We start from the raw sequence: 25094 nt of genomic DNA, 5'->3' as shown, positions 1-25094 counted from the left end.
TTATCAACACACTATCACACAAACTTAATGAATATAATAAATTAAACTTGGATGTAAAAGGGATGTTTTATTTTACAGCCACCAAGTTCTACAATAATTGGAATGTTTTGTCAAATAAGAAAAATTAATAAATATGAGAGTCATTATTCATCATTAATATAGCATTCCCCCCACTGTTTTCTATTATTGTTGAGTAGCTACTGTGAATATTTGGTGCTGCTGATTGTGCAAAACAAGCAATTTTAAGACCTGGTTCTTTTTCCACTTGTAAGCAGGACTGTATTTTATATTGAATAAAGAAAAAATGTTTATACCTATAACATTTTATGAAATAAATTATTTAGATAGATACATTTCAGTAAAAAAAGGCAAAATAATAACATAAATGCACCTCATTCTCAATTTGTCACTCACACAAAAATGCACATAGACACATTTGCGCATATGAACATATGCACCAGTGTGTTCAAGGACAACACTTGTGTGTACTCTATTAATATCATGGTGCACGCTCTCCTTGCCATGAACATATTGGGTTCTCTGTGGGTTTCTGTACGTATGTGTGTGATGTGTGTGTGCAAGGGTGCAAGACACAGCGATAGCATGGATTTCAGCAATGCTGGCTAGCAACGATAAGAAGCCTAAATCCCCTTCACATTTTCACATGGATAACCAGGGCTATAGGCTTCATCTATAGAAAGTGAACTTTTCATCAGAGGGCACGTGGGAAGCTAAAGTAAAGGTGAAGGAGAAGAGGGATATGAATTTTTTCAGCCTTAAAATTAAATTTAACTGGGCTAAATCAAGAGGTTGTACCGTATTTTGAAGCAGGTTAGGTTCAGGTACCTGCTTATCCCATTGTTCTGTGCAAACATGCCTCTCCAAACAGATGTGAAGTGGATTTTGTGTTCTCTCATACTACACGTTTGACTACAAAATCAATTTTCCACTATGATTTTATCCTGTTATTAGTTTAGGATTACACTTAACCTTTTGGAGAGAGTGAAAACAAGAAGAAAACAATAACAGGGACTGAGATATGCGGTGTGAAGCTGTGCTGTTCCCTTCTGGGGCTCTCTCTCTCTCTCTTTCTCTCTCTCTCTCGTGCACACATACAGATAAACACACACTCTTGTGAGATTAGAAAACCACCTTTGCAGTGGGTGTGAGTGATGGAAGAGCCGTGCTTCAATTCATCACTGTGTGCGTTCCACGTGTCTTGACTTAGGTTTTTCTTCAATATGTGTGCATGTGTATTTGTGTGAGTGTGTGTGTGTGTGTGTGTGTGTGTGTGTGTGTGTGTGTGTGTGTGTGTGTGTGTGTGTGTGTGTGTGTGTTGGGGGGGGAGAGGTACGGAAAACTTAAGCTAGAAGGTTAATGCTACCTCTACTAGATTACCTGGGCTGAGGTGCTGTGATAAATATGGTGTGTTATCGATGTGACATATCAGACTTCATGTTATCCTGCTAAAGAAATATACCACACACACATAGTTACTGTACAGGCAATATTGCACATGGCAATGTGTGGGAGTTTAATATTTAATATTGCATCAATGTGTTGAAGGATTTACTTGTAGTGTCTTTTATTTTAAATATAGTGTCATGTTTTATTTGGCATTGTGTTATACTGTAGCTAGAAGTAGGCTATTCTCATCTTTGATAGGGATTACTGCAGTAATAGCTTACTCTAATTGCTCAATAGTCTGTGGCAGGTGGCTCAACAACACACACCTCCTCACACTTTGTTTTGTTGGGAAACTCCTACAGCACTTTATCTGAAGATGATATTACCCTGTTCAGTGTCTAAATGAGATACCTCATCAAGATGCTACAGCAGGCCACCTAGGCTATGACAGGACATTACACTGCATAATGGCCTGCTAGTCCTGGTGGATTATGTAATGCAGTGTCCCAAGGCAGCGCCTCAGTTGCATGTCTGACAATGATGAAGCAAGCTGGGCTTCAGTGTCTTGCTTAAGGGCATGTGGTTATTGTACAGAGCCAGACTGTTATCTATTAATAATGGAACAATCTCCCAAACCATTAGGCCATCATGCCATTTGCAAAAACTTGTGAAAGGAAAAAAAAAAAACACTCTGAAATCTCAAAACCCATTTTTATGTTCCAAATCCCATCATGTGTTAGAAGTAGTAAGGAAACCACTTGTGCTGAATGAGTTAGTGTTTTTTATTTTTTCCAGCAGTGTGGAGTGCTTGGACTGAAACAGGGCTCTTTCTTTTCTATATGGTTTTAGAACACTTGTAGTTTTTCTTTTATAAACAGCTCACTGACATGCTGTGGTAAATGGGTTCAGTCAGCTATTTCAGCTGTTTAGTCATAAGTTGCTAATTACCTGCTGATTACATTTAAATGTGCGCTTTAAATCACTTGCAGCTCTCTCCTCTTTTAGCAGCTCTCTAACTAGCCCACGGTTTCAGATTTGCTAGCTACTTTAACCGAGAGCTTAAGAGAGGGCCGCCCTCTGCCTCTTTTAGTGAAAATAATGTGTTATATAGCCCATCTGTTGGTATGACAGCAAGGTTCAGTGAATATGAAGCACAATTCTGCCTCATGGAGAAATTGTACACTTTTAAATCTGAACAGGCTCATTTGGAAAGAAATTTCTTTCCGATCAAAATGGGTGGTTGATGCCGGTCGATTTTCAGATCAAGATCCATGTAAACGGTCAAACCAGAAAGAAAAGTAAAGTTTGCAGCACACTATATAGGTCCATTTTGTTCAGAGGATAGGCAACAGGCATGTACGAGAGAAAAGGTAAGCATGGGTCGAGTAAAGGAGCAATTTGACAGCGTTTGTTTTCAACAAATTTGACCAGCAAAACTTCACTGCGCATGTCACAGTGAATAAGTGGATAACATTATTTTGCGTCCATGTAAACAGTGAAGTTGGCATGTCTGATCAGAATGATTATAATCAGATTTTAGAAAAAATGCACATGTAAACATGGATTGTGTTAGCTAGACTAGTTAGCTTGTTAGCCACTGTCCGTGCTCCTACTTTCTTTGAAGCATTTCCCAGCCAGCTGGGACACTAGGTGACCATTCCTACTATAATCAATATTATTGATGACATCTACAGTATGCCTGTGGGTGTTAGTATTATTATTTGCATCATAACAATCAACAGGAGCTAACTGGTCCTTGTGCCAAATTACACCCATTAGTTTAGTGGAGAAATACTCACTTTTCCCATGCTATCTTACAATGAAGGTGTGTGCACAAAAGAACAAAAACAAGCTTTGATAGAGCATTTCAGCTCCGATTGACAACCACTCCAAATGTTTCTGGTTTACTGCTGGATTGACCTCCAAAGATGACAGATTCACAAACACTGTCTTGCACAAGGTGGACGCGTCAAGGAAGCTGATCTGCATTGCAAATCCTTCTCATTGAATGACACAAAGACTCCCCAATGGATTGTAGCCAATGTATCTCGTATAGAAATTCATTTGAGGAAACAAAATGTGAATAAGTTAGTTTGTTTTTTTCTTATATATTGGCTCTATGTGCATATCTTCCTCCCGTGGGTGTGTGTATGTGTGCCACCGTCACTATTCTTTAAACCACAGTGGACTTTCAATATCTCAGAGCTATAGTCAGTGTTTTGTCAGCATGATGGACAAGAAAGCTTTGGGAATTTGAATTTGAAAAGAGTGAAGAGAGGCTATTGTCCCTAGACAATACAGTATGAGGGTTTGGGAAGCCAGTGGTTTTCTATGTATCCATTCCTTCACAGGAAAATCTCACTTCAACAGAGGGAGATGGAACTGTCCTTCAACAAAGTCATGGGCAATAAATAGCCTCCACAAATACACATAACCACACACATACATACACAAACACTGCTGAGGATAGACACACACACAAATTTGCACACTTTCACCTCCTTACTCTCTTTTGTTGCTTCTCCTCTACAAGGACAAACACTCTTTCAGAGATGTTGTAATGTTTTGGGGTTTTTTTTGTTTGCTTTTTTTTAGCTCAGTCAATGTGGCTTTCTTTCTTTGCTACACAGGTTTATGGCGCTGCCATATACATAGACATTTTCTTTTTAAAAAGTTTTTCTAAAGGAATACAAACTGACAGAGACACAAGCGTCAAGTGACGGGACAAGACAAACCTTTGTTATATGCAAAAGTCGGAAAAAAGAAAAATCTTTTCAAGACATAAGACAAGCACTCAAAATATTCAAAGCTAAAATCCAGTACAGGTAATAATGCAAAGACATTTATGTTTTACATTTATTATATTATTTATTTTAATCGACTTCTGTGGGGGCCCCACAGTGAAAGAGGTTAAGGCAATGTCCTTCTTGCTTTTTTAATATGTCAAATGAGTTTCCTGGGGCTTTAATCTAGTCAGACGCACAGTTATCTGCCCCATTTTTAATTTTCCCTACAGAATGCTGAAGCAGAGTGTCGTCAATTTTATTTTTGACTTATTGTTTGGATTAAACGCAACATTTAAATTCTATACACTCCCAAGTGCCTTAATAGGTACATCCGGAATGTGGTATTACTGTTATTATTAAATCTTATGCACCACTTCCTCTCACTCTACTATTGGTATTGGGTTCCATTGTTGTGTCTTCTTTTCCAGTTTCTGTCTTGGCGTTCGCTGTTGTGTTTTCATTCCACTTTCCTTTTGCTTCATTGCACTCACTTTTTTTTTCTTTTTTTCGTTACTTTGTGCACTTGATTTTAGCGGAATGACAATAAAGTTAAGCTGAATTAAATTAAACTGAAGTTCCACGTGATAAATGGCAATCTTTTCCCCCTGCCATTCTTTTACGTTCTCCCCACTATGTCACAGTGGAGGCTTTTTCTCTTCACAATAGCTCAAATTAAATGTGTATATTTAGAAGTGTTGCACCACTGAGGGGTCCGAGACCCCTTTTAAGCCTTCGGTGATTCACTTCCAATGTCTTGGAACAAAGTTTTATTGCGGAGCAACATTAGCCAAAACTCGGCTCATACTGGCTGGAATTACATTAGCTTCCTGGCAACATTAACTTATTGAACAGTCTATCAGGGGGAATTGGGGGAACTATTGGGGGCTCAGTGATTTTAATGGCACAAGAAAACACAACTTGAGATTTAATGGGTTGGAATCAACAAAATGGCTCTGGAAACACAAAATCCATCTTGCAAATGGTCACTCAAATCAATAGAGGGGACATTGTGTTCATCTACAAATGAAAAGCCTTTTTTAATGACTGAAATAAATTGATTTAAGTTTCTTTCTTTTAAGCGCAGGTGGACTGTTTTGTTTCCACTGCTGTCTCTGCTTTTAAACACCAGGAGTGCAGAATATTTTCATTCCATCTAAAAAAGAAACACTTGGTACTCTGAAACCATTTTCATCTATTTTACCGTCTTTGTGACACATGGGAGAGGAGTGAAAGATGAATAAAGAACACAGAGCTATACTTCTGCTTCAACGTGAGAACAAGAGAAAGAACAAAGCTGTATGTTTGAGATATTTACAAAAATATGGATAAGTCTATCTTTCCTTTCTTGATATTTAAAACACTGAGAATGTTAATGCACTGTGAAAGTGAAAGAGCAACTGACCTAACACTGAATTAAACTAAAATAAACCATCCACTAATATAACCTGTTGCCATTCCGACGGCCCGCCGGCGGGCCGTCGGGGGGGGTTTTAATCAGGGAGGTGTCATAGAGGATGTCACCAGTCACTTGAAATAGTCATGCCACATATCGTTGGAAAGCTAAAACTCTTGTGATTAAAGATATGCCGACCATTCCTAAATATAATCATCACAGCAACACTCGAATCAGACTATAAACATGCTAACAAAGTTCGTAAAAAGCCGATATAACTCACGATTTGTGTCAGGGCAGGCTCAGGATCACAGGGTTCCCCACAAACTTGGTGTCGTTACATTCAGAAAAGTCCAGTAAATCCAATCCAGTAAAGTATTTAGTCCAAAACACACGGTTGTACCGGTAGATAACCTCATCCCGCTGCTGCATCTTATGAAATTACGCATTGTATATCCAGTAAATCCGTTTATTTCTCCTCATAAGTCCGGCGTTTACATGAAAACAATGTTTATTTCACTTTACAAAATGGCGCTGCCCTCTGACCTTTCGATTGACAGCTCACTCGACCAATCACAAGCTCCCTCTCTCCGGCTGCCGCCTGCAATAGCGAATGAGTGGCTGTGTCTCATGAGGAACATCCCCTCCGACAGCGCTGAATGGCTTCAGCCAATAGAAACGGATCCCGATGACAACTGTAGCATTGAATAGCCAATGAAATTACGAAACGAACGATGTGCTGCATTCACGGTCCCTGGGAAAAGGCAGCACCGCCATTTTCATGCGTAACTTTGCAAAAGCTGCACTTTGGCGCATGTATTGTTTGTCAATGGCAACTTTAGGAAAACGCCTAGATATACACTTAGAAAAACATGTGTAAAATACTCATTTTTAGCAGGATTGTTATCAAATTTGAACTGGGGCCAGGTAAGGCTTCATGCTGTAGTCCCATTGTGTTTTCCAGCTAAAATTCTCAGCTACACTCATCTTCAGGCATCTGATTGCAACAAAAAAATTCAGGCGAGAATAAAAACATTCTAATTCAGTGTGCTCCCACTTAGATTACTCAATGATAGTAGCACTTATAGTGATTATTTCAGTTTGGGGAAAAACTTCAGAGTGATACCTTTCAAAAGAGACCAAGCCCATCCATATTCTCCAAACAGTTCAAGAACAGCATTCAATTTACTTTGGGTACGCCTTGGATAGGCGAATATTACAGAATTTATAGGAGTGACAAGGGGATAAACTATCACTATGTGTGCACAGTACAGGAGGCCGTTCAAAACACAGTGAGCAAAAATGCTGAGGTGTGTGTTTGCATGGTGCAGTAATTGGAAATACACTGAAACGCCTTAAGAGCCAATCACAGGATGTTAGGACTACCGCTTCCCTCCAAAGTAAGGTTAATAACTTGAAACTTATAATTCCTAATCCCCCCAAATATTTACCTCCGCTTTAGTTACTACGCGCGTTTCCCTCTGCTACCATTATGCTCAAACACGGATGCAAACGAGCTCACACCCACACGCTTGTTTAGCTGCACAACGGGGGTAGTGGAAAGTTAATCAGGGTATTACAGCAAGCACATGTATAAAGTCACTAAACCACATATGTGCACACAAAGGGAAGAACACACACACACACACACCAAATCTGACATATTAACCTGGTACAGTAGAAATAGAAACAGCTGTATCTAAGGACTCACCCACATAAACACGCACACACATCACACAAAAAATAATAATTGGTGGTTAAATAAATTACTAACAAGAAGGATTTGGCCTCAGCAGGTACTTATGATAAGCAGAGAAAGAGATACGCAAACTACACACACACATCATTTCAATTCTTAAAGTAACATTCATTACAGTGAACATATGGAAAGCACTCCTTTTTTGTTAAAGGAGCTACATAAAAAAGCTTTTTTTTTTTTTTTTGCAGGTGTGTGTTTGTTCATGACTCAGAATAAATCTCTCAGTAATATAATTTATTGCTGCAGCTCCAAAATGCTAAATGCTGTCTGACCCTACAGCCACTGCAGCACTCTGTTCACCATTTATTTGTCATTAAACACTGGCTGGCTGTGACCTGCTGTAAGCCTCATTAGAATACACTTCCATAAATGACTCACATTAGGCGACATGCACGCACTCGCACACACATACAGACTCCAGCACTTCGGTATTATTTGGTTCTTTTAATGAATTGTGTGAGCCAGAATGAGAGCGTGTGCACCGACTGATACAGATTCACCTGTTTGTCCTCTTTGTCCTGCCTCCACTTTCATCTTGTGAGTGTGTTTGATAGAGAGAGGAGTGCTGGCAGAGAAAGAGAGGGAACAAGAAAACAACAAAAAAGAGGAACTGTGGCAACTTTGACTTCCAGTCGTTGAATGTCACACATCAAGGACGTTGTTTTTGTCTGCTGTGTGTTGTTAATGAAAGGTGGAGAGGTAGGAGGACAGAGAGATGATGGAGACGCAGACAGGAGCGTGGAGAGATAAAGCGAGGCAGAAGGACAACAGCAAAGGGAGCTCATTGCTCAATTGTTTCCATGTGCGCACCTCGGATATTGTGTTCCTTTTCAAATTCAGAGGGCCATATCAGAGGGATTCAGATCAAATGAGAGTGGGAGGATTTGTGGGGGGTCTAGATTCTGCATCCCCCCCCCGCCTTTGATGGGTTGATGAGTAATACTACAGTTGGAATTCTGCTCAGCAACACCGGGGGAGGCGGGTTTCAATGTCCAATTAATACTGAAACAATCAAAGGGAGATTGTGAGAGTGTGTGGCAGCGACTTTGTACAATGTCAACAAAGGCTGTGGCTTTTCTAAAACAGTTCTGTGACTAAGACAACATATTGGTTTCTCACGGTTGGCCATTATTCTCCCTCTGAGCGTGACAGACTGTGATTTATACACAGTGTTCAATAAACTAATATCTGTGTAGATGAGGGAGACTATCTGCCTGTGATTTTGATGTTATGAAACTGGGCCCAATTGACTTTATAGTACTTAAACTTATAAAGAAGAGAAAGCAAAAAACCTGCTAATGTGAGAAGGCATCGATATCAGCAGCTTTTTTTTCTATTCCTTTTTATTTTATTTCTATCACAATGTCAGCCTTTCCCTGCAGTGATCTCAATGCAGCAGATAGATTCACCTAAACTGACACCAGTAAACACAGTCTTTTATTCATCCTTGCAATCTCTGGCATTAAATCTGTATTAACCTGTCAACACACCACAGTCAGGAAGAGGAAGACATGGTAATAGGACAAAGTCCATAGGTACCACTTGGTGTAAAGACACTAGGATTTATATAGATCAGTGTGTTTTCATCATTCATCCTTCACATTTATTTAAAGGATTTGTGAATGACACAGGCCTGAAATGTGAATGTACAGAGCTTTTTTAACTGCTTCATACTTTTGGGAAGGAGCCATCAGAGAGAGAGAGAGAGCGAGCCTTGATCAAAGCTTTACTGGGAATCCCTTCTAAAAGATTAATGAGTTAAAAGAGCTGGACAACAACATACACACACACACACACACACACACACACACACACACACACACACACACACACACACACACACACACACACACACACACACACACACACACACACAGACCCTTACACAGACATCATTTAAACACACTGCTCAGACAGTGAGATTCCAAGATTCCATATCTTAGCATAAAGAACAGCGATTGGTTGGAAATGGTCCATTACCAGACCGATTTTATCAGACAGTCGGGAACCCTGCGTCTATCCAGGACCAATTACAGACCATTCACTACTACACAATAATGGATTCTACGAATATTTGTTTCCTCGTATCACACATTAGTGAGTCTTTTGCCTCTCACTCAAACGTCATGGCACATGACACACATCTAGGAGGGAAAACGCAGGCTTGGAGAGAGTGGATGATTGTATTGCATCATCATTAGGGTTGTGTTTCTGTTGCAAATTCTGTTCTGGATCAACTTTCAGGTTGATAAAATATCCATATTCATCTTCTGTGGCTGCAAATTAACATTGAGGGCCCTAATTTCTTGGCGCAACTCAGGGTGGCGCAGCGAAGCGAGCCCTGACGCAGCTGGCGAAGTGGTATTATCGTCCAGTGCAACAAGGTGCGCAGCGGATTCGGTAAATTGGCAGACTGCTGTGCGCTGAGATGGGAGTGGTCGCGCAGCAGGGGGAGGTGTCGACAGATTTGCCGTGGCGCAGTGACAATTTGTTGCCGATAGACCGCGCGGAGAGTGCGCTGAAAGCTCGCCAGCTCCAACCTGGTCTACTCTCAGCGCAAGGCGAAGCGCAGCCAGCGCAGTGGCAATTTGACTGCCCAGCGCGCAGTGCGCCCACGTCACCAAGACCCCACAGGCAGATTTCCACAGTTCCAGGCACATTTAAATGCAATTAACAATAATAATAATAATAATCATCATCACAATAACCCCTATTTATTGTATCTGAATCAGCACATACACCTATATCTATATAGATTGTCCCGTCACACTGATGGCAGATCAAAGGCTTGCGTAATGGAAACTCAGCCTGACTGAATTAACACAGATGAAACCAGGGAGGGACTGAGACAGCCGTGGATGTCCCAAGAGCAGGTGTTGACACTACACACTGTGCCGTTGCAGATTATCAGCTATTTATTTATTTATTTATTTACTTATTGATTTATTAGGGGCCAGCGCCCATCGTTACGCGACCATAACAAATAAAACTGAAATGCCTCCGTTACGCACAGCTGTTGTGTTGTTCTGTTGTATGTTGTGATCTGTGCACACGTGTTTAAATATAGGTTAGATAGATAGATAGATAGATAGATAGATAGACCTGGATAACATCAGTAACCTCCTCCCTCCCAGACTACTTTTGCATCATCAGCCCGTGAGGTCTGTTCGCGCGACCGGACACTGCCAGCTTGGACCGGACCAGAACATCAGTTTCCTCCCGTCTCACTTGCTCTGACAGATTGAGAGCTGTTGCCCAGTAAAAAAAAACAAAAAACAAAACACACACACCCCTTTTCCATTAATAAAGACACTCATATTTAGTAACCTATATTTAAACACGTGTGCACAGATCACAACATAAACAAACAGCTGTGCGTAACGGATGCATCGCGGAGCGTCTCTCTTTTTCTTTTTTCTTTAGAATTTACCTGAGATGGAGATGTTAATATCTGCTCACTATGATGCCAGGCTGATTGTGGTTTGCTGTGAGAGATGATAGTTTATTTGTTTTCAGTTTTATTTGTTATGGTCGCGTGACGATGCGGCTCAATAAATCAATAAGTAAATACATAAATATAGCAGATAATCGTGTAGTGTCAACACAGCAGTAATCCATCCTCATCTTTCATCTGTGCAGCCTTTGATCTGTCATCAGTGTGACGGGACAGTCGATATAGATGTGCTGAATGTCTATGCTGTAATCTGTAGGTGCTGATTCAAATCTTCTCTTCCACGGTGAAATCAAACGTCCGCCTTGCGCGCGCGGCGGATTTAAAGGCGAGGAGAGGAGCTCATTTGATTGGTGAAGATCTGACTCGGCTGTGTCAAACCCACTCCACGCCTTCTCTCCTCCCTCTATGCCATTTGCGCCGGTGGGAGGGAAGTAGGCGGGATGCGCTCCGCTGCGTTTCGAAGGAAAATCGCAATCTGCTCCTGACCACTCCCCGTTGGCGAAGCGAAGGCGAGGCGCAGGCCTGATCCGCTCCGCCTGCACCTAGTTCACAAAAGTAGAGCCCTGAGTATTCCATGCGTACTGTAACATGATAATGATGATGATGATGATGATAGAAAATTAGGATAAAAACTCAAGTTTTGCCTTTTAAAGACCGACAGAGAAGTCGTCTCATATCTGGCACCCATGCATTACTTACAGTTGCTAAAAGCTGTGCTCAAACTGACTTGATAAGACTGAGAGATTAAAAAAAGGATCTGATTTGATGGACAGATATGATGCTGAATTTACTATTGAGATAAATTATGTTAAACCGCCACCCTAGCCTGTACCTGCCTGCTAGTATTCATGCTTTTCCATGTACATGTGCATTTTTACTGTATGTAGTGCACTTGAGTTTTGGCCTTAAGCAGTGTGTATGAGGCTCAGAGTGTACTTCCATGACCTTCAGAGCACAATAGATTTGTCATTGAATGGTCAGCAGACTGAGGCCAACAGGGTATTGGCCCTGGCATGTTAGGAGTTAGTTACCGCCATGAGTGACAGAGTTCAAGTGTCTCAAGGTCTTGTTCACAGGTGTGGGTAAAATGGAGCGTGAGATTGACAGGGGGGTTGGTGCAGCACTCTCACTAATGCAGGTGTTGCACCAGACCGTTTTGGTTAGGAGAGAGCTGAGCTGGAAGGCAAAGTTTTCCGATTTACCACTCAATCTATGTTTCGACACTCACCTATGGTCGTGAGCTTTGGGCAGTGACCTTAAGGAAGAGAAATCAAATACAAGTGGTTGAAATGAGTTTCCGCTCTGCCCTTTTTCACCCCTTAGAGACCTGCGAAGGAGTTCAGACATCTGGTCACTGCCCTTTCGCGTTGCAATGAGACAGTTGGACCGATTGGGCATCTGATCAGGATGCCTCGTGGGTGCCTTCAATTGGAGGTTTTTCGAAGACGTCTAACTGGTACGAGCACCGGCTGTAGACCCTGAACATGCTGAAGAGATTATATATCTCATTTGGCCCTGGAATGTCTCGGGATCCCTCAGGAGGAGCTGGAAAACGCTGCTGGCAAATGGGATATCTGGACTAAGTTGCTTGACCTGCTGCCACTTGCAGCCCATCCTCATACAGTGAGTAAAAAAAGGGTGGATAGATATATTATGCAACTTTATTACACGGCTCTATTGAATGTTGCTCTCTGATTGGTCCAGCGCTGCGGTCCGTTATTTCTGAATAACAGACTGTCGTCAAGTATAATGACCGTTGCTAGGGGTGCTGCTCTGATCAGCGCAGCACAGAAAAAACAAACTATGCAGGATGTTTACCTTGTGTTTCATTTTTACCGTCATTAAACAGCTTCGGACTAATAGTGATGTTGGATAAATGACTTGTAACTTGTTACAGAGAGAGTGGAGGCTCCTTCCACATCGTGGCTGGAAACCAAACCTGCGATCAGAGCCTCTGACCCGGTGTCACAGCTCTCCTCTCGTCTCGGTGGCACCGCGACACATACGCACCCCGTAAACAGTAAAGTTAATCTCTTGTTTATGACGGATACGACTACACACAATACGCACATCTTAACACGTGTATGGTAATCCATCGATCCACTGATTGATTATCAAAGGCTTCAATTGCAGGAATGGGAGGAGGCTCAGCAAAACAGCGGCCGTGACCGGACATGCAGATTCGTTAAATGATGCAATTAAAAATTGATGAACGTCGTACTTTGCTCAACATTATGTTTCAAATTAATTATTTTACTCGTAAACCGTGTAATAAGCGGGATAATGTATAGTTGGTCAGTTGTTATGGAGAAATATTTATTTATTTCTCCGTAACAACCTCCAAACTATACATTATCCCTTATGACTGTTTGCCAACCCAGAAAACAGTTAACTGTTAATGTTTATGACACACAGCAGGAACTTGAACTCAAAAACATGTACAGTACATAGCTTTGTATGTTGATGTATATAATGAACCGCATAACATTTCATACAACTCGAGGCCCAGGTGCCGGCTCACCTGTCAGTGTATAAAGATACAAACTCACCTACCTTGATGTTAGACAGTTTCTCTTTTCTCTACCTGTCAGGATTTGATTTGTTTCATGTAAGTGTTACCCATGTAAGAATGTTTTTGATATCTTCTCTATCATTTCCTATACTTTCTGTGGATTTTTTATTACAGTGTCTTCTCCCCCACCCCTCCCTTGTGTGCCGCTGGTGGTGTATTGTATTAACACATTTTCCTCCTCAAAATACCTTCAACCACTCTCCTTTTAAACATCCAGTGCCATAATCTAGCCAGCCAATCACAAGGCAACAACATAACCTCCATATCAGTGTCAATCAACCTCCCTTTCTGCTGCTGTATCTTCTTGGTCTCTCTGCAGAAAGACAGGCTGGTCTGTTGGCCAGCGAGTCCGCCTGCTTTTCCTACAATAGGGATGCAATGCTGTTATTTGATTGTCAGCCAAATAATTGTCTTATCTGTTTTCTGGCTTTAGGATAACCACAGCGAACTGTACCGTAATGATGTTAATAACTATACGCTACACACACACACTTCGGTCCTTAAGTATACAGTATATTAAATTAGGTGTAGCAAGGCTGTGTACAATATGAGAGGTTTCTTAGTTTCTCAGAGTCCTGTGTGTAGACATTACACAAAATCAGGATATTTGCTCAATACTCATTTACTTTCGCTTTTGAACATGCATTTTCGTAAATGGGATTTTTTGCTTTCACTTTAAAGGTGTTATTATTTTCACGGGTGGAGGGGTGGGAGTGGGGGTCGGATTTTGCTTCTTGCTTTTGGCATCACTGCAGACATGTTTTCTTTATTTTCTGCATTTCAAAGCCATGATTCAATGGGATTAGTGTTACCTTACTTTGCCTCCCTGCCAGTCAGACTGTAATCCATCTGCCAATCCAGTCAGTCAATCAATTGGTTGAGCTCCATCTTGAATTTAATACAAAGACTGTGCCAAACAGGAAACACTGATTACACTGAGTGCTACTCAAGATAATGAGCACAAACAAGGTTCCCTGCCGGCACATGCGTGGCTTACACATATAGGAAAACAGACGCACTCCACACAGACATGAATTTATGTGCTTATTTGCTTATTTACAGCAGCTGTCTGTTTCCTCCAATGACACACCAGAGCTTGGTTGAGACCCATGAATAATGGATCACCTTTAGTTGCCTAGATTTGTCTTTTTGTGCTTCTAAAAGTGTACAGACACTCAAATGACAAACAGCAGCTAATATTTCAGGTCCTTTCATCATAAGAGCTTTTAGTTCAGCCGACATGCACTGAATTATGTGTGAACTTAATAGTCCAGTCTCTCTCATTGTGTTGTCATCAAAACCCATTGATTTTTGTCTTTACTGTGTTGACATTTCTTGCCAGTAGGGCTGTGTGAGATTAAAAACAGGAATGTTTTGCATCTCTTTCATGCCACTTATATTTCATTAGAAATAAAATAGAATTTAACATTAATCAGATGCCATGATAAACCCTCAAGACATGAGCAAAATATCAGAATTACTGGCCACTTTGCAGTTTTTGCATTTGCAATGTGGATGCTCTTAAAGGGATACTTCACCCAAAATCAATAATTCACCTATCATCTATTCACCGTCATGCCAAGGAAGGGTTCGGAGAATTTTCAGAGTCATCAAAACGCTTTAGGAGTTGCAGGGGGGGTCCGGCTGGCAGCAGATTTTCATATAATGGCAGCGGATAGAGTTCACTTTTTAATCATCCAAAAAACACACACTATGAAACATCCAAATACCTCCATAATGCTCATCCGTACTGACCCAAGTGTCCTGAAGCCGCAACGTGAAAAAGTTGCTCGAAAAAAAAAACTAGATCTCTGTTTTTAGTTCCAAATCGAAATCCAACAGAAAAAAAATCCACACAATAACAATACTGGCCTCGGCAGCTATAGCTGTAGTGGTAGAGGTGGAAAGCAACACTAACTCCCGTTTCAGTTGCATCTTTCTTTCAACAGAACTTCTCAGTTAAACAGCTAGCAGCAACAGCTCCCTGCCTCCTTGCTTTCCAATATTACTTTCACTGTGGCACTGACCTGAAGATGAAGTGCTGCTCAGAGGAACATTATAACCTCTACAACGGTTGGCGCTCTTATCAAGCTGCTGCCACCACCTGCTTCTGGCAAGAAACCACATTCAGAGGTAGACTTCAAAATAGGCACAAAAAGCAACTTAATTACACTCAGTAGAGTACCTGCAAATACAGCACCTTCTCCCCTGCTAATAAATATATTTAAATCCATAAGCAACCGTACATTTATATATCTGACATGTGTAGACTGGGTTTAATGAGTGAAAGGATAAATAATAACCCATTTTCCATCTGACATGTCACCATTTGAGTCCTAGCTATTAATGCTAATTACATCCGCCCATGAGCATGTGCACATGCACAAGAACTAGATTACACTTGGCTGCAGGCACAATTAGGGGGGGTTAAAAAACCACAAGGATTAATTTAATTTGAACATTTAACATGATCCATTCATGAGGGTGTGGATAAATAAGGCTGTATAGCAAAGCACACGCCCAGGCATGTTGGAAAGTCATGGAGGCACGTGTCAAATCCTGGAGAAATAAATACAGCATTGACAGTTGTAATACCATAGAATTAGCCTGAGAGTTAACTCTCATTGGTTCTGTTTCCTCATCTCTTCCTCTGCTCCACTCTCTCTCTTGCTCTCCTCTGTCCGTTGTAATTAGATGAAATCAATGTGAGGTAAAGAAGCTCAGCAGAGGGCAGAGAGGAAACACACAAAAACATTTAGTGACGGCAGTGTAGCGTCAGCGGCTGATGATGTCATGGCCAATAAATCTACAGTTGACCATTTGTGTGATGGATTGGGAGGTGGGAGAGGAGGAGGTGCAGATAGAAATGGAGAGAGAGGGAGACAGGCAATTCAGAGAGAGAGGGTGATATAGAGAACTGAGAGAGATGAGGAGAGAAAAGGAAAAGGACGGCAAGAATGAAGAAGAAATGGGAGCACAAGTGTGGATGAGTGTGCACGATGAAGTGGAGGGAGAGGGTGAAGTATTGAGTGAGTGAGGGATGAGGCGGGAGGGGAAATAGAGAGTCATGAAGACATAGAAACAGGGAGACGGAGAGGTGGACGGGGGGTGATTATGAGTGGAAACGTCCGTCTCTCAATCAGGATATGGACTCCAATAAATAACATGCTCTCTCAGTCAGAAGCATGATGTCACCACATTCACGCACTTCCTCTCTCTGGCTCTCACACACACATACACACTTTACAAGGCAGAGACAATGATGGGGGAGTAGATGTAAAGGTTTAAAAAAAAAAAAATACAAACTTTACTCAAACTCAGAGTACACAACCTCCATTGCACCCACACCTTCCTCATCCTCTATTTAATTTTCTTAATTTATTTAGCTCCCTGCCTCCACTTCCTATTGATCGTTCTTGTTCTTTGCTCATTGATATTCCTGTTGTGCTTGTTCTCAGTATTTACTGTGTAGGGCGCCCCGTTAATGGCGTTGTATTGCTTTTGACTGGGAACTTTCTGCTGTATCCGGGGATTGAAAACAAGACAGAAGGAGAAAAGAGGGTGACGGAGGAATCAGTGAAAGGGATAAAAACAAAGATTAAGATGAACGGTGTGAGAAAACAAGGTTTATTTTGGCCATGTAAGTGATCAATCTTCAGCTTCTCCATGCATGAGAGGATTCACTTTGCATGCAACGTGAGCGATGGTATCACTGCGGCAATAGAATAATCTGGTAGAAGTGGAGACATCCAGAGCAGTCATGAATAATGTGTTTTGTTTCATTTGAAAATTCACTTTTTTAAACTGTGTCTGTGTGCGAGTTAGGATTTGTGTTATTCATAGCCCAGCTCGTGATAGTTTTCCAGTTTAGCAAAACACCAATTGTTGGTCAAGTCCATGATGTTGAACCTGATTTGTAATAGATTTATAGAAAAGGTGCATGAAACCTATGGACAAAAAGACCAGATCTGACAAATGAGACGGAGAGAGTCAGAGCAGGTTCATCACCACGAGACCATTGTGCCTATCAGCGTGCTAGACCAGATTTTATTTTGCTTGGAGTGCAATCTGTTGTCCATCGAATACTACTGAATACAATTAGGTCATCAATCCTTGAAAGGCATTTTTCCTTTCTCCTGGTCCCTGGCTACAGGAGGTTGAGAGGTCAAGGTCAGCAGAGCAGCGCAGCGCAGCGCAGCGTGTCTGGACCTAGTCGACTTTCAGCATCTAGCTTAAGGACAGCAGGGAAATGGTTGTTAACATCGATGCTAAGAGCTGTAAATTTTCAAGGAAATTCATGTTGACAGTTGCTCTCTGGTTTTTACTAGCTCTGAAGTTTATTGTAAGGGCTACGGGCATGCTTTGTGTTTTCATATGGATAACAGGGATTGTGTTTGTGTGCATGTGCATGAGTAATGTACCATAAAAACAGTCTGAATAACTGAGTGTTATCGACATTGCCCCTCCGTGACTCCACGTTCTCCCACGTTCTCACTCCTGTCTCTTCATCTGTCATCTGTTCTGTATTCTCTCATGTCATAGCTGTGTCTGCCTTGTGTCTTCTCCACCTACCTGACATCCTTCCCGCCCGCTTCGTACCATCTCTTTTTCTGTTTCTCACTGGCAATCAAAAAAATCAAATTCACGTTCAAGGAAGTCTCGCTCCCTTTCTCTCTGCGGGTTCAAAGCTTTCAGTTATTTTCTTTTTCTTTCGCTTTTTCTGTTTTGTCAAGCGGGGTTTCATTAAGGGACTCTTGTTTCTGTTTCCTTCTTTTTCTCCTTAACATCAATCACGTGAGGAAATATGAATGGAAATTGCACTCTCACTGAACTTATAAAAAGTTGTTTTATTTGGAGGGAAAAACCGTGTTGCTGAATTATGTCGTATCAGTGGAAATAACCAGTAAATTACATACAGTAATATTCTCCCATGAAAAACTGGACATTTGCACATCTGGCATTATTTTGATTTTAAAAACTAATCCCAATCCATTCATGTAGTAGATTATTTGTATTTTATTTCATCCAGTACAAGAATCCAATTAGAAGAAGAGGTAAAACAGTTCATTTTCCAGTGATTTCTGCACACACAAAAAATATTCCACAGTCTGAGTGCAACCAATTGCACTCATTATTCCTGAATTTATAATCACATTTGGGTTTTTTCTTTTCTTTTTTAGAAATATTGAAATGAATATTTGAACCGTGGATTATGACTATCATTTACTTGACAGAAAAGGATAATAACAGCTTTTCTGATGTTAATCAAATCTTCATCAAAGGGTATTTCTCCATTCATGAGCTCTGTCTAATGCCTTATTTCACACACAATTTTCTGTCCTTGTTTTTCCTGAATAAGATTTTTGCCATGTTTGTTCATCTTGTTCCATCCTTTATGGTTCCTCTATCATTCCCTCTCAGTCCACCATGTCTTTGTGTCCGTCTCTCCTTTACTTCCTGTCTCTCCATCATTCAGACATGGATTTGTGCGGCGCATGTGTCTATTTGTTTGTGAATGTTTTCTTTTGGTGTTTCTCAGTGTTCAACAGTGTACTGCTTCCATTAATCATGAAATCTCAAATTGATTTTCTATATTTTCTGCGACACACAAAACAGTGCACACAAACTGCTGTATGTACGTTTTGTACCAACTAAGTCTATCCCTTTGTACTGAGTGTGTGTCTGTCTGTGTGTGCGTCTGTGTGTGTGTTACACACTCCATGCCAAGTGGGGCATACCCGAGGGATTCCTGTCAATCAAACTGGCTCGCAATTTGTCAGAGAAACAAGGCACTTTCCAAGACAGACAGATGTGTGTGTGTGTGTGTGTGTGTGTGTGTGTGTGTGTGTGTCTCAGTGTGAGTCTTAGAATGTGTATATCTGTGTGGCACTGGGGGCCGAGTCATATCAGGCAATCATACTGCAGCCATACCTTTGTGGAGTCATGGTGGCTTTACATATATGTTATATAGTATTTGTAAGTGTGTGTATGTGTGTGCACTCACGTTGCATGTATGTGTGTGTGTTTTTGTGTTTGCACGTGGCAACTGGTCCTATCCAGCTCGAAAAACAAAGGAGAGTGATAGACAGTGACAGCTACACTACAGTGTCCACACACACACGCATGGACACGCATTTCTTCCTAAAGACAGAACTGACAGCTCTCTTTCTTCTATTCATGTTATTCATTCCTCACTCTGTCTATATCTGTTATTCCCTGCAGTCCTGCCTTTTCACCTTTTTTTTCCCTTCACTTTTTTTCCCCTGCTTTTCTGAAAAGCACAAAAATAAAACTAGATAACGATCGAACGGCACAATGCAGCGACGTATTGTGTTGAAAAAGAAAAACTGAACTATACAATGAGGTTCCAAATTTTAACTTGATTTCCATTTTTTTAAAGAATAGAATTGTTTAAAAAAAAGTAATGTTTCCACTTTTCACACATACAGCTCTGTGTGGCACACAGCTCCCATTTTCTCCGTACTTTAACCTGATCTCTTCCCCATCAAACATCAATTGTTATTCCTCCTGAGTTTCATTTTCGATCTGTCCATCTGCGTGTTTCCATTTCCCTCCCACCATTTCTCTATTTTCTCAATTTTTTCCAGTCTCCATCTATTCTCTTTCCTTTTTTGTTTTTCTTTCCATCTCCCTCTTTCACTTACCTTCCTTGCTGCTTTCACCTAATCCCCAAAGACAACATTCCTATTTCCTAAGCCATTTCTGCCCAGTTAATGTGTGTACGCCTGTGTGTGTGTGTGTGTGCATGACCCTCGTGACATAGGGATGTGCGTCACTGGGGACTTTCTGACTTCCTTAGACTCTTTCTTTGGGTGAGCTGACTTAAACAGACCCGACCTCATTGGCTAATAAGCCATAGCCACTCTCCACTAAAAGTCAAGTGACAAATTGACTCCCGTGTTAAGCACACACACATACACCATTTACACACATGGTCTAATTTATGGTCATGCATCCTATGTGGATTCTCAGAAGAGCAGTCGCTGCATTATGAGGAGCTTTTCAGCTTCTCTTTTCTCCCTCTAAACCTCAGCACACAAATCATTTGAAACACGCTAATGATCATCAGTTGACCTGACTGGCTTCTTTGTCAAATCCTTATTTGTTATGGAGGTAGCCCTGGCGATGTGGCCAAAATATTAGCACCACGCAGTGAGGGATGACAGGCAGACTGGGCCAGATATTGTGTCTCTGTTTTGCGTCTTACTAAATAAACAGCCAGACATACACACAGAAGTCATGGCGAACATCCAGAACCAATTCTTAACCTTAACTCCACAAGTGGACAACAAATAACAACACAAGCAAAAACCATATACAGCAAGTTTCATGTCATTTTAAAGTGCATAAAATCAGGTTTGCACACGGAAAAGGAAGATGACTGTCCTAGTAAGCATCAAAACAATAGGAACCATTGATTTACAGCAAGATGAAGGCTAAGTGAGTATAGAAGAGGTTAAATAAGCAAAGACTAGAGTGGAGGAGAGCAGAAATAATCCAGTAGAAGGAGAGCACTGTTGGTAAGAGTATAGTAAAGAGGAAGAGAGGAACAGAGCGGATTCAAGTGGGCCAGACCCGAGCCAACAAGGAGCAGAGAGGGGGCCTCAGCGTGGAGGTGGGACAGCGGTAGAGTGGAGATAAAAATGCATACTCACCAAGCTGACTGCGTCTCTGAGCGTAGGCAACCACCACGGCGGCAAGAACTACACAGCACAACGATGTCACAAGGTTTGCCATCTGTAGACACACACACAGCAAAGTCATCAGCCTGGAGGAGCTCGTATGCGAGAGACAGAGAGAGGCGGCGAGCCAGCGAGCGGTGTCCACCTGTCGTCCTGACTGACTGACAGACCCATAGACACCTACGACACCATGGGAGAGATGGAGAGATACTCTAGCTGCTTCCTGTCCTATCTCAATATCTCACTCTTTCTCTCTCTTCCCTGTCCTTCTCACTCAACTCCCTTCTTTCTGTCTTCCTTTTCCTTTCTTTTTTTTTTACTCCTCTCACTGTTGTTATCCCGTTCACTGTATAACACCCCCCTACACACAAACACACCCCTCTCTCTCTCTCTCTCTCTCCTTCTCCTTCTCTCTCTTTCTGTTCATCAGCCTAATGGGTCCATCCTCTCTGGGATGGGCTCTGGCCAGCAGCTCTTAAAGGTATAGCACAGTATAAACAAACACACAGCTTGCATGGAGAATGACAACACATCCTGAGCACTAAAGAGTCACCGCCTCGGTTAAAACATTTGCAACTTCAACATTCAAATATTTCTCATTTTATAAAAGCAGAGGAGCTGAAGGCTGCTCCTGCGTCTTTTTACTTTCTCTATATTCCAGTCTCTCCCTCGTTTAAACATGAATTCCTTTTATTGTTTTAAATTTTGTTAAATCAACACATTTGCAAATGAACAACTGCTTATGGACTTATGGTGTAGGTAGAAGGGAACAATATGACACTTTTGGAACTGTGCTTGATGTGTGAACAGAAACTAAAGAAGCCACTGCCAACAGCTGGCTAACGCCGCTTAGCGCAAAAGGTGGGGATAGGCTCTATTCTGAGACAATGCAACAACCTGACAGCAACCATCAACCTGCAATATGTTGATTCATTTTTTAGAAATATTATTATTTTGTGTATAAACCAACCAGGCTTTTTACATCTGCCATGCTTCTGTGGAGTTTGTGGGGTCAGAGGTCAGGGTCCATGCTCCACAAAGGGAAACACACACCACACACCGCCCCACTAGAGCTTGTATGAATTCACCATCCTGTTCAAGGACACTTGAGCAGCGCTGAAGGCTGCCAACAAGGGGGCTTGAACCCAAATCCTCTTCCCTGTCCTGCCCCCCCTCCCCTGATCAGAGAGGAGAGATAGCTGGCTCTCTTACAGACAGAGGTTGTCTGCGGGTCTGTTCGCTGCCGACACTCACTGTGAGTATGTGTGTGTGTGCATGCGGAGCAGAGTGAACACTCTAAATAGAGGCAAAGAAAGTGAATTTCCTTGTTCTTTTAATGCATGACTCCAGCTGTTACAAACCACTGTCATCTCCCATTACCTCTTGCTCTTTGTTTAGCTTCAGCTGCTTTTTTTCTCTCTCTAACTCATCCTCTTGATTCTCCTCTCCACTTCTCCTCTTTTACCATCTCTCTCTCTCTCTCTGGGACATTCTCTCCCACTTCACTGTGTGTCTCTCAGATCCCCTCCTACATATCATATCCTTCACTCTCCCTGTCTCTCTTTGTTAAGGCTGATCTTGAACACCACTACACCATGTTTAAGCATCTCAGAACGAAAGAGACATATCTTCAAGCGTTGCTGAGTGACGTTCAAGAACATGAAAAAGCTTTTACAGTGGGACCGAAATGTCAAAAGGCAATAAAACAGTTGAAGACATTAAACACACAAGGGAATGTTTTCATGAGCGACCAAACTAATGGTGTTTGAAAAGAAAAGCTTTTACACTCTAACATGTTATTACAGTGAAGATCAAAGATGGGTTTACTTAAACTAAAAGAAACTAATTCTGTCTTGGAAATATAAAACATAAAGGCATAAAACTTTTACAAGTTAATCAATTATTCATTAAAGAAGTCTGAGTTTTTTAAATAACATCTCAGGTACAGTATGCTTTCTTTTCTTTTCTTTTTTTGTCAAAGCAACAGGGTGATACAGAGGAGCTTGGTAGAAATCATTAAGACAGTGGCATTGAAGTTACTCTCTGCAAACCACTTTCTAAAAATTATGAAAAATCAGTAGAAAGAGACAGAAGTAAACAAAAAGAAAGCATGGTTCAAGGCAAGAGCATTGTTGGTCACTGCACGCCAGTAATGAAGACAACACTGACAGATTGAGAATTACACTTTGGTGTAACCGTCACATTTCCGCTCGGCTTTTGAGTTCTGAGATGGTTACAAAGAGCTTTGCTTTGCAGACCGTGTCCTACTGAAGGATATAGATAAGTTCCCTGAACTGGGACACAGCAGAGTTTTCACTATTACCTGGTGAACCAATGTATAAATGTATGCATCCATAGGTCAAGTGAGAAATATACTTCATCTATCAACTCTAAAATCAATGCAACACATGATTTCCTTACCAACCTGAAAAATTCAGGTTCTCTAACTAAAGACACAAGTGCTATTAAATAGTTAAGTGTATGAAATATGTCGGATTTTCTACTCTAACCTGTGGATAATGTTCTTTCATTACCACTAGATTTTATGGAAGCATTTTGTGCAGCACATCAATCTTAAAAATATAGTCTCTGAAGTGAAACAAAAACAACGGCAGCCATGGAGAATCATTTTAATCCTCTGTTTTTAAGCGCCGGCTTTTATACATTATAAAAGTCTTCTTACAAAGTATTTTTTTAAAGTGTGTAGTGACAGCGAAGGTAGATCTGTTTTATGGATCCGTTCTTTTGTTGTTTTGGTTGTTTGAGTTGTGGGAGCATTGTTGTCATATGTGTAGTCGTAACGTTTGAGCTATACAGTACCTTCTGCTGCTCTGTCTGTTGAATGCTGATCTGCACCCTAATTTGCATAGTTAACATTTACAGATTTTGCAACCTCACTTTAAAATCGCACTTATTCTAATATGTGTTTTGCCACACAGTTACGCTGCCAGCTGCTGTGAACGCATGGGGAATTAGAGGAGACAAGGCTTTAAGCAAAAAGCTACTTTATTATCATATTTAGCTGCAAGAGTTGCGTAACAGTGATATTAAGGTTTGTTTCATCATACGCCACATGTTCTTTATATGTTATTCATGCAAATATGCAGACACATTAATGTTACAGTAACTCCTTGATTCAAATAACTACATAAGTTTAGTTAAGTTCACATTCTTTATACTTATTTTTTATCAGGAAATGTTTTCTGGCTTGAAGTGTGTTTCATATTAAGTTGAGTAACTGCTGGTCACTCAGCCTATTACATTAAAGAAAAATCATCAGTGTATTAGCATATTGCACTTTCCCAGCATTCATCTTTTCAGAGTGAAACTCTCCAGAGACTCTTCTTTTTTTTGTAGTCTAAAGAAAAACAGACGTGATGGAAACTTGATGTGTATCTTTAATCATTCTGAAGATGAGTCGTGCTCGTTTCTTCTCAAAATGATGAAAACCATCCAAACCACGCTGAAGATCGGTGTCGAATCCATTTCCTAATTTAACACGGTCACTGGGAGCAGTGTCAGATGTTTTGTCATCCTACAGATGTGGGAGCGAAAAGTTGTCGCAGGCTGTGAGTTTTTCAAATGGAAAAAGTGACTCTTTAAAAAGAGGAAACTTGAAAGGAGAACAAATGGGAGACAATCTGAAGTAATTACAGTGTGACTGGATTGATTCAGCTAAACATCTTGTATCTACTGAACTCCTTCTCTCAAGTTCAGTTACAATAACTCAATTTAAATCTCCAAAAATCGTGAAATGACTTTGTGATGATTTGGCTACAGTTCTCTCATTTTTAAGGCGGCTTCATGTTTGCATTAATCCATCACTGAAATATTCCCAGTGGAGTGAAAAAATGCAAAATAAATAAAAGAGATAAAGTCGGCTTTTGAGTTTCAATATACGAAGCGACAAACCTTTGTGTGTGTGTGTGCACCTGTGACTTTGAAAGATAGAAATGGGTGTCGGTTTGCACACATGGATGTGACTGGGAGAACGGTTGTGTGTTTAGCGTGTGTGTGTGC

At 41.1% G+C, this 25094-nt stretch overlaps 1 protein-coding gene across 2 annotated transcripts in view; it reads right to left on the bottom strand.

Moving 5' to 3' along the window:
• cntfr (ciliary neurotrophic factor receptor) overlaps positions 1-25094 on the bottom strand; it is a 256798-nt gene that overhangs the window by 133819 nt on the left and 97885 nt on the right. For both annotated transcript variants that reach the window (XM_085793841.1, XM_085793840.1), the window contains exon 3: positions 21048-21129. In XM_085793841.1, the coding sequence (XP_085649967.1) occupies positions 21048-21129 (82 nt within the window). The remainder of the gene's footprint in view (positions 1-21047; positions 21130-25094) is intronic.

The sequence above is a fragment of the Trachurus japonicus genome, chromosome 12, assembly GCF_045865225.1.
Source record: "Trachurus japonicus isolate A0001 chromosome 12, Traja_1.0".
Lineage (NCBI taxonomy): Eukaryota > Metazoa > Chordata > Actinopteri > Carangiformes > Carangidae > Trachurus > Trachurus japonicus.
The sequence above is the reverse complement of the archived record's forward strand: the minus strand, read 5'-3'. Positions and strand labels throughout refer to the sequence as shown.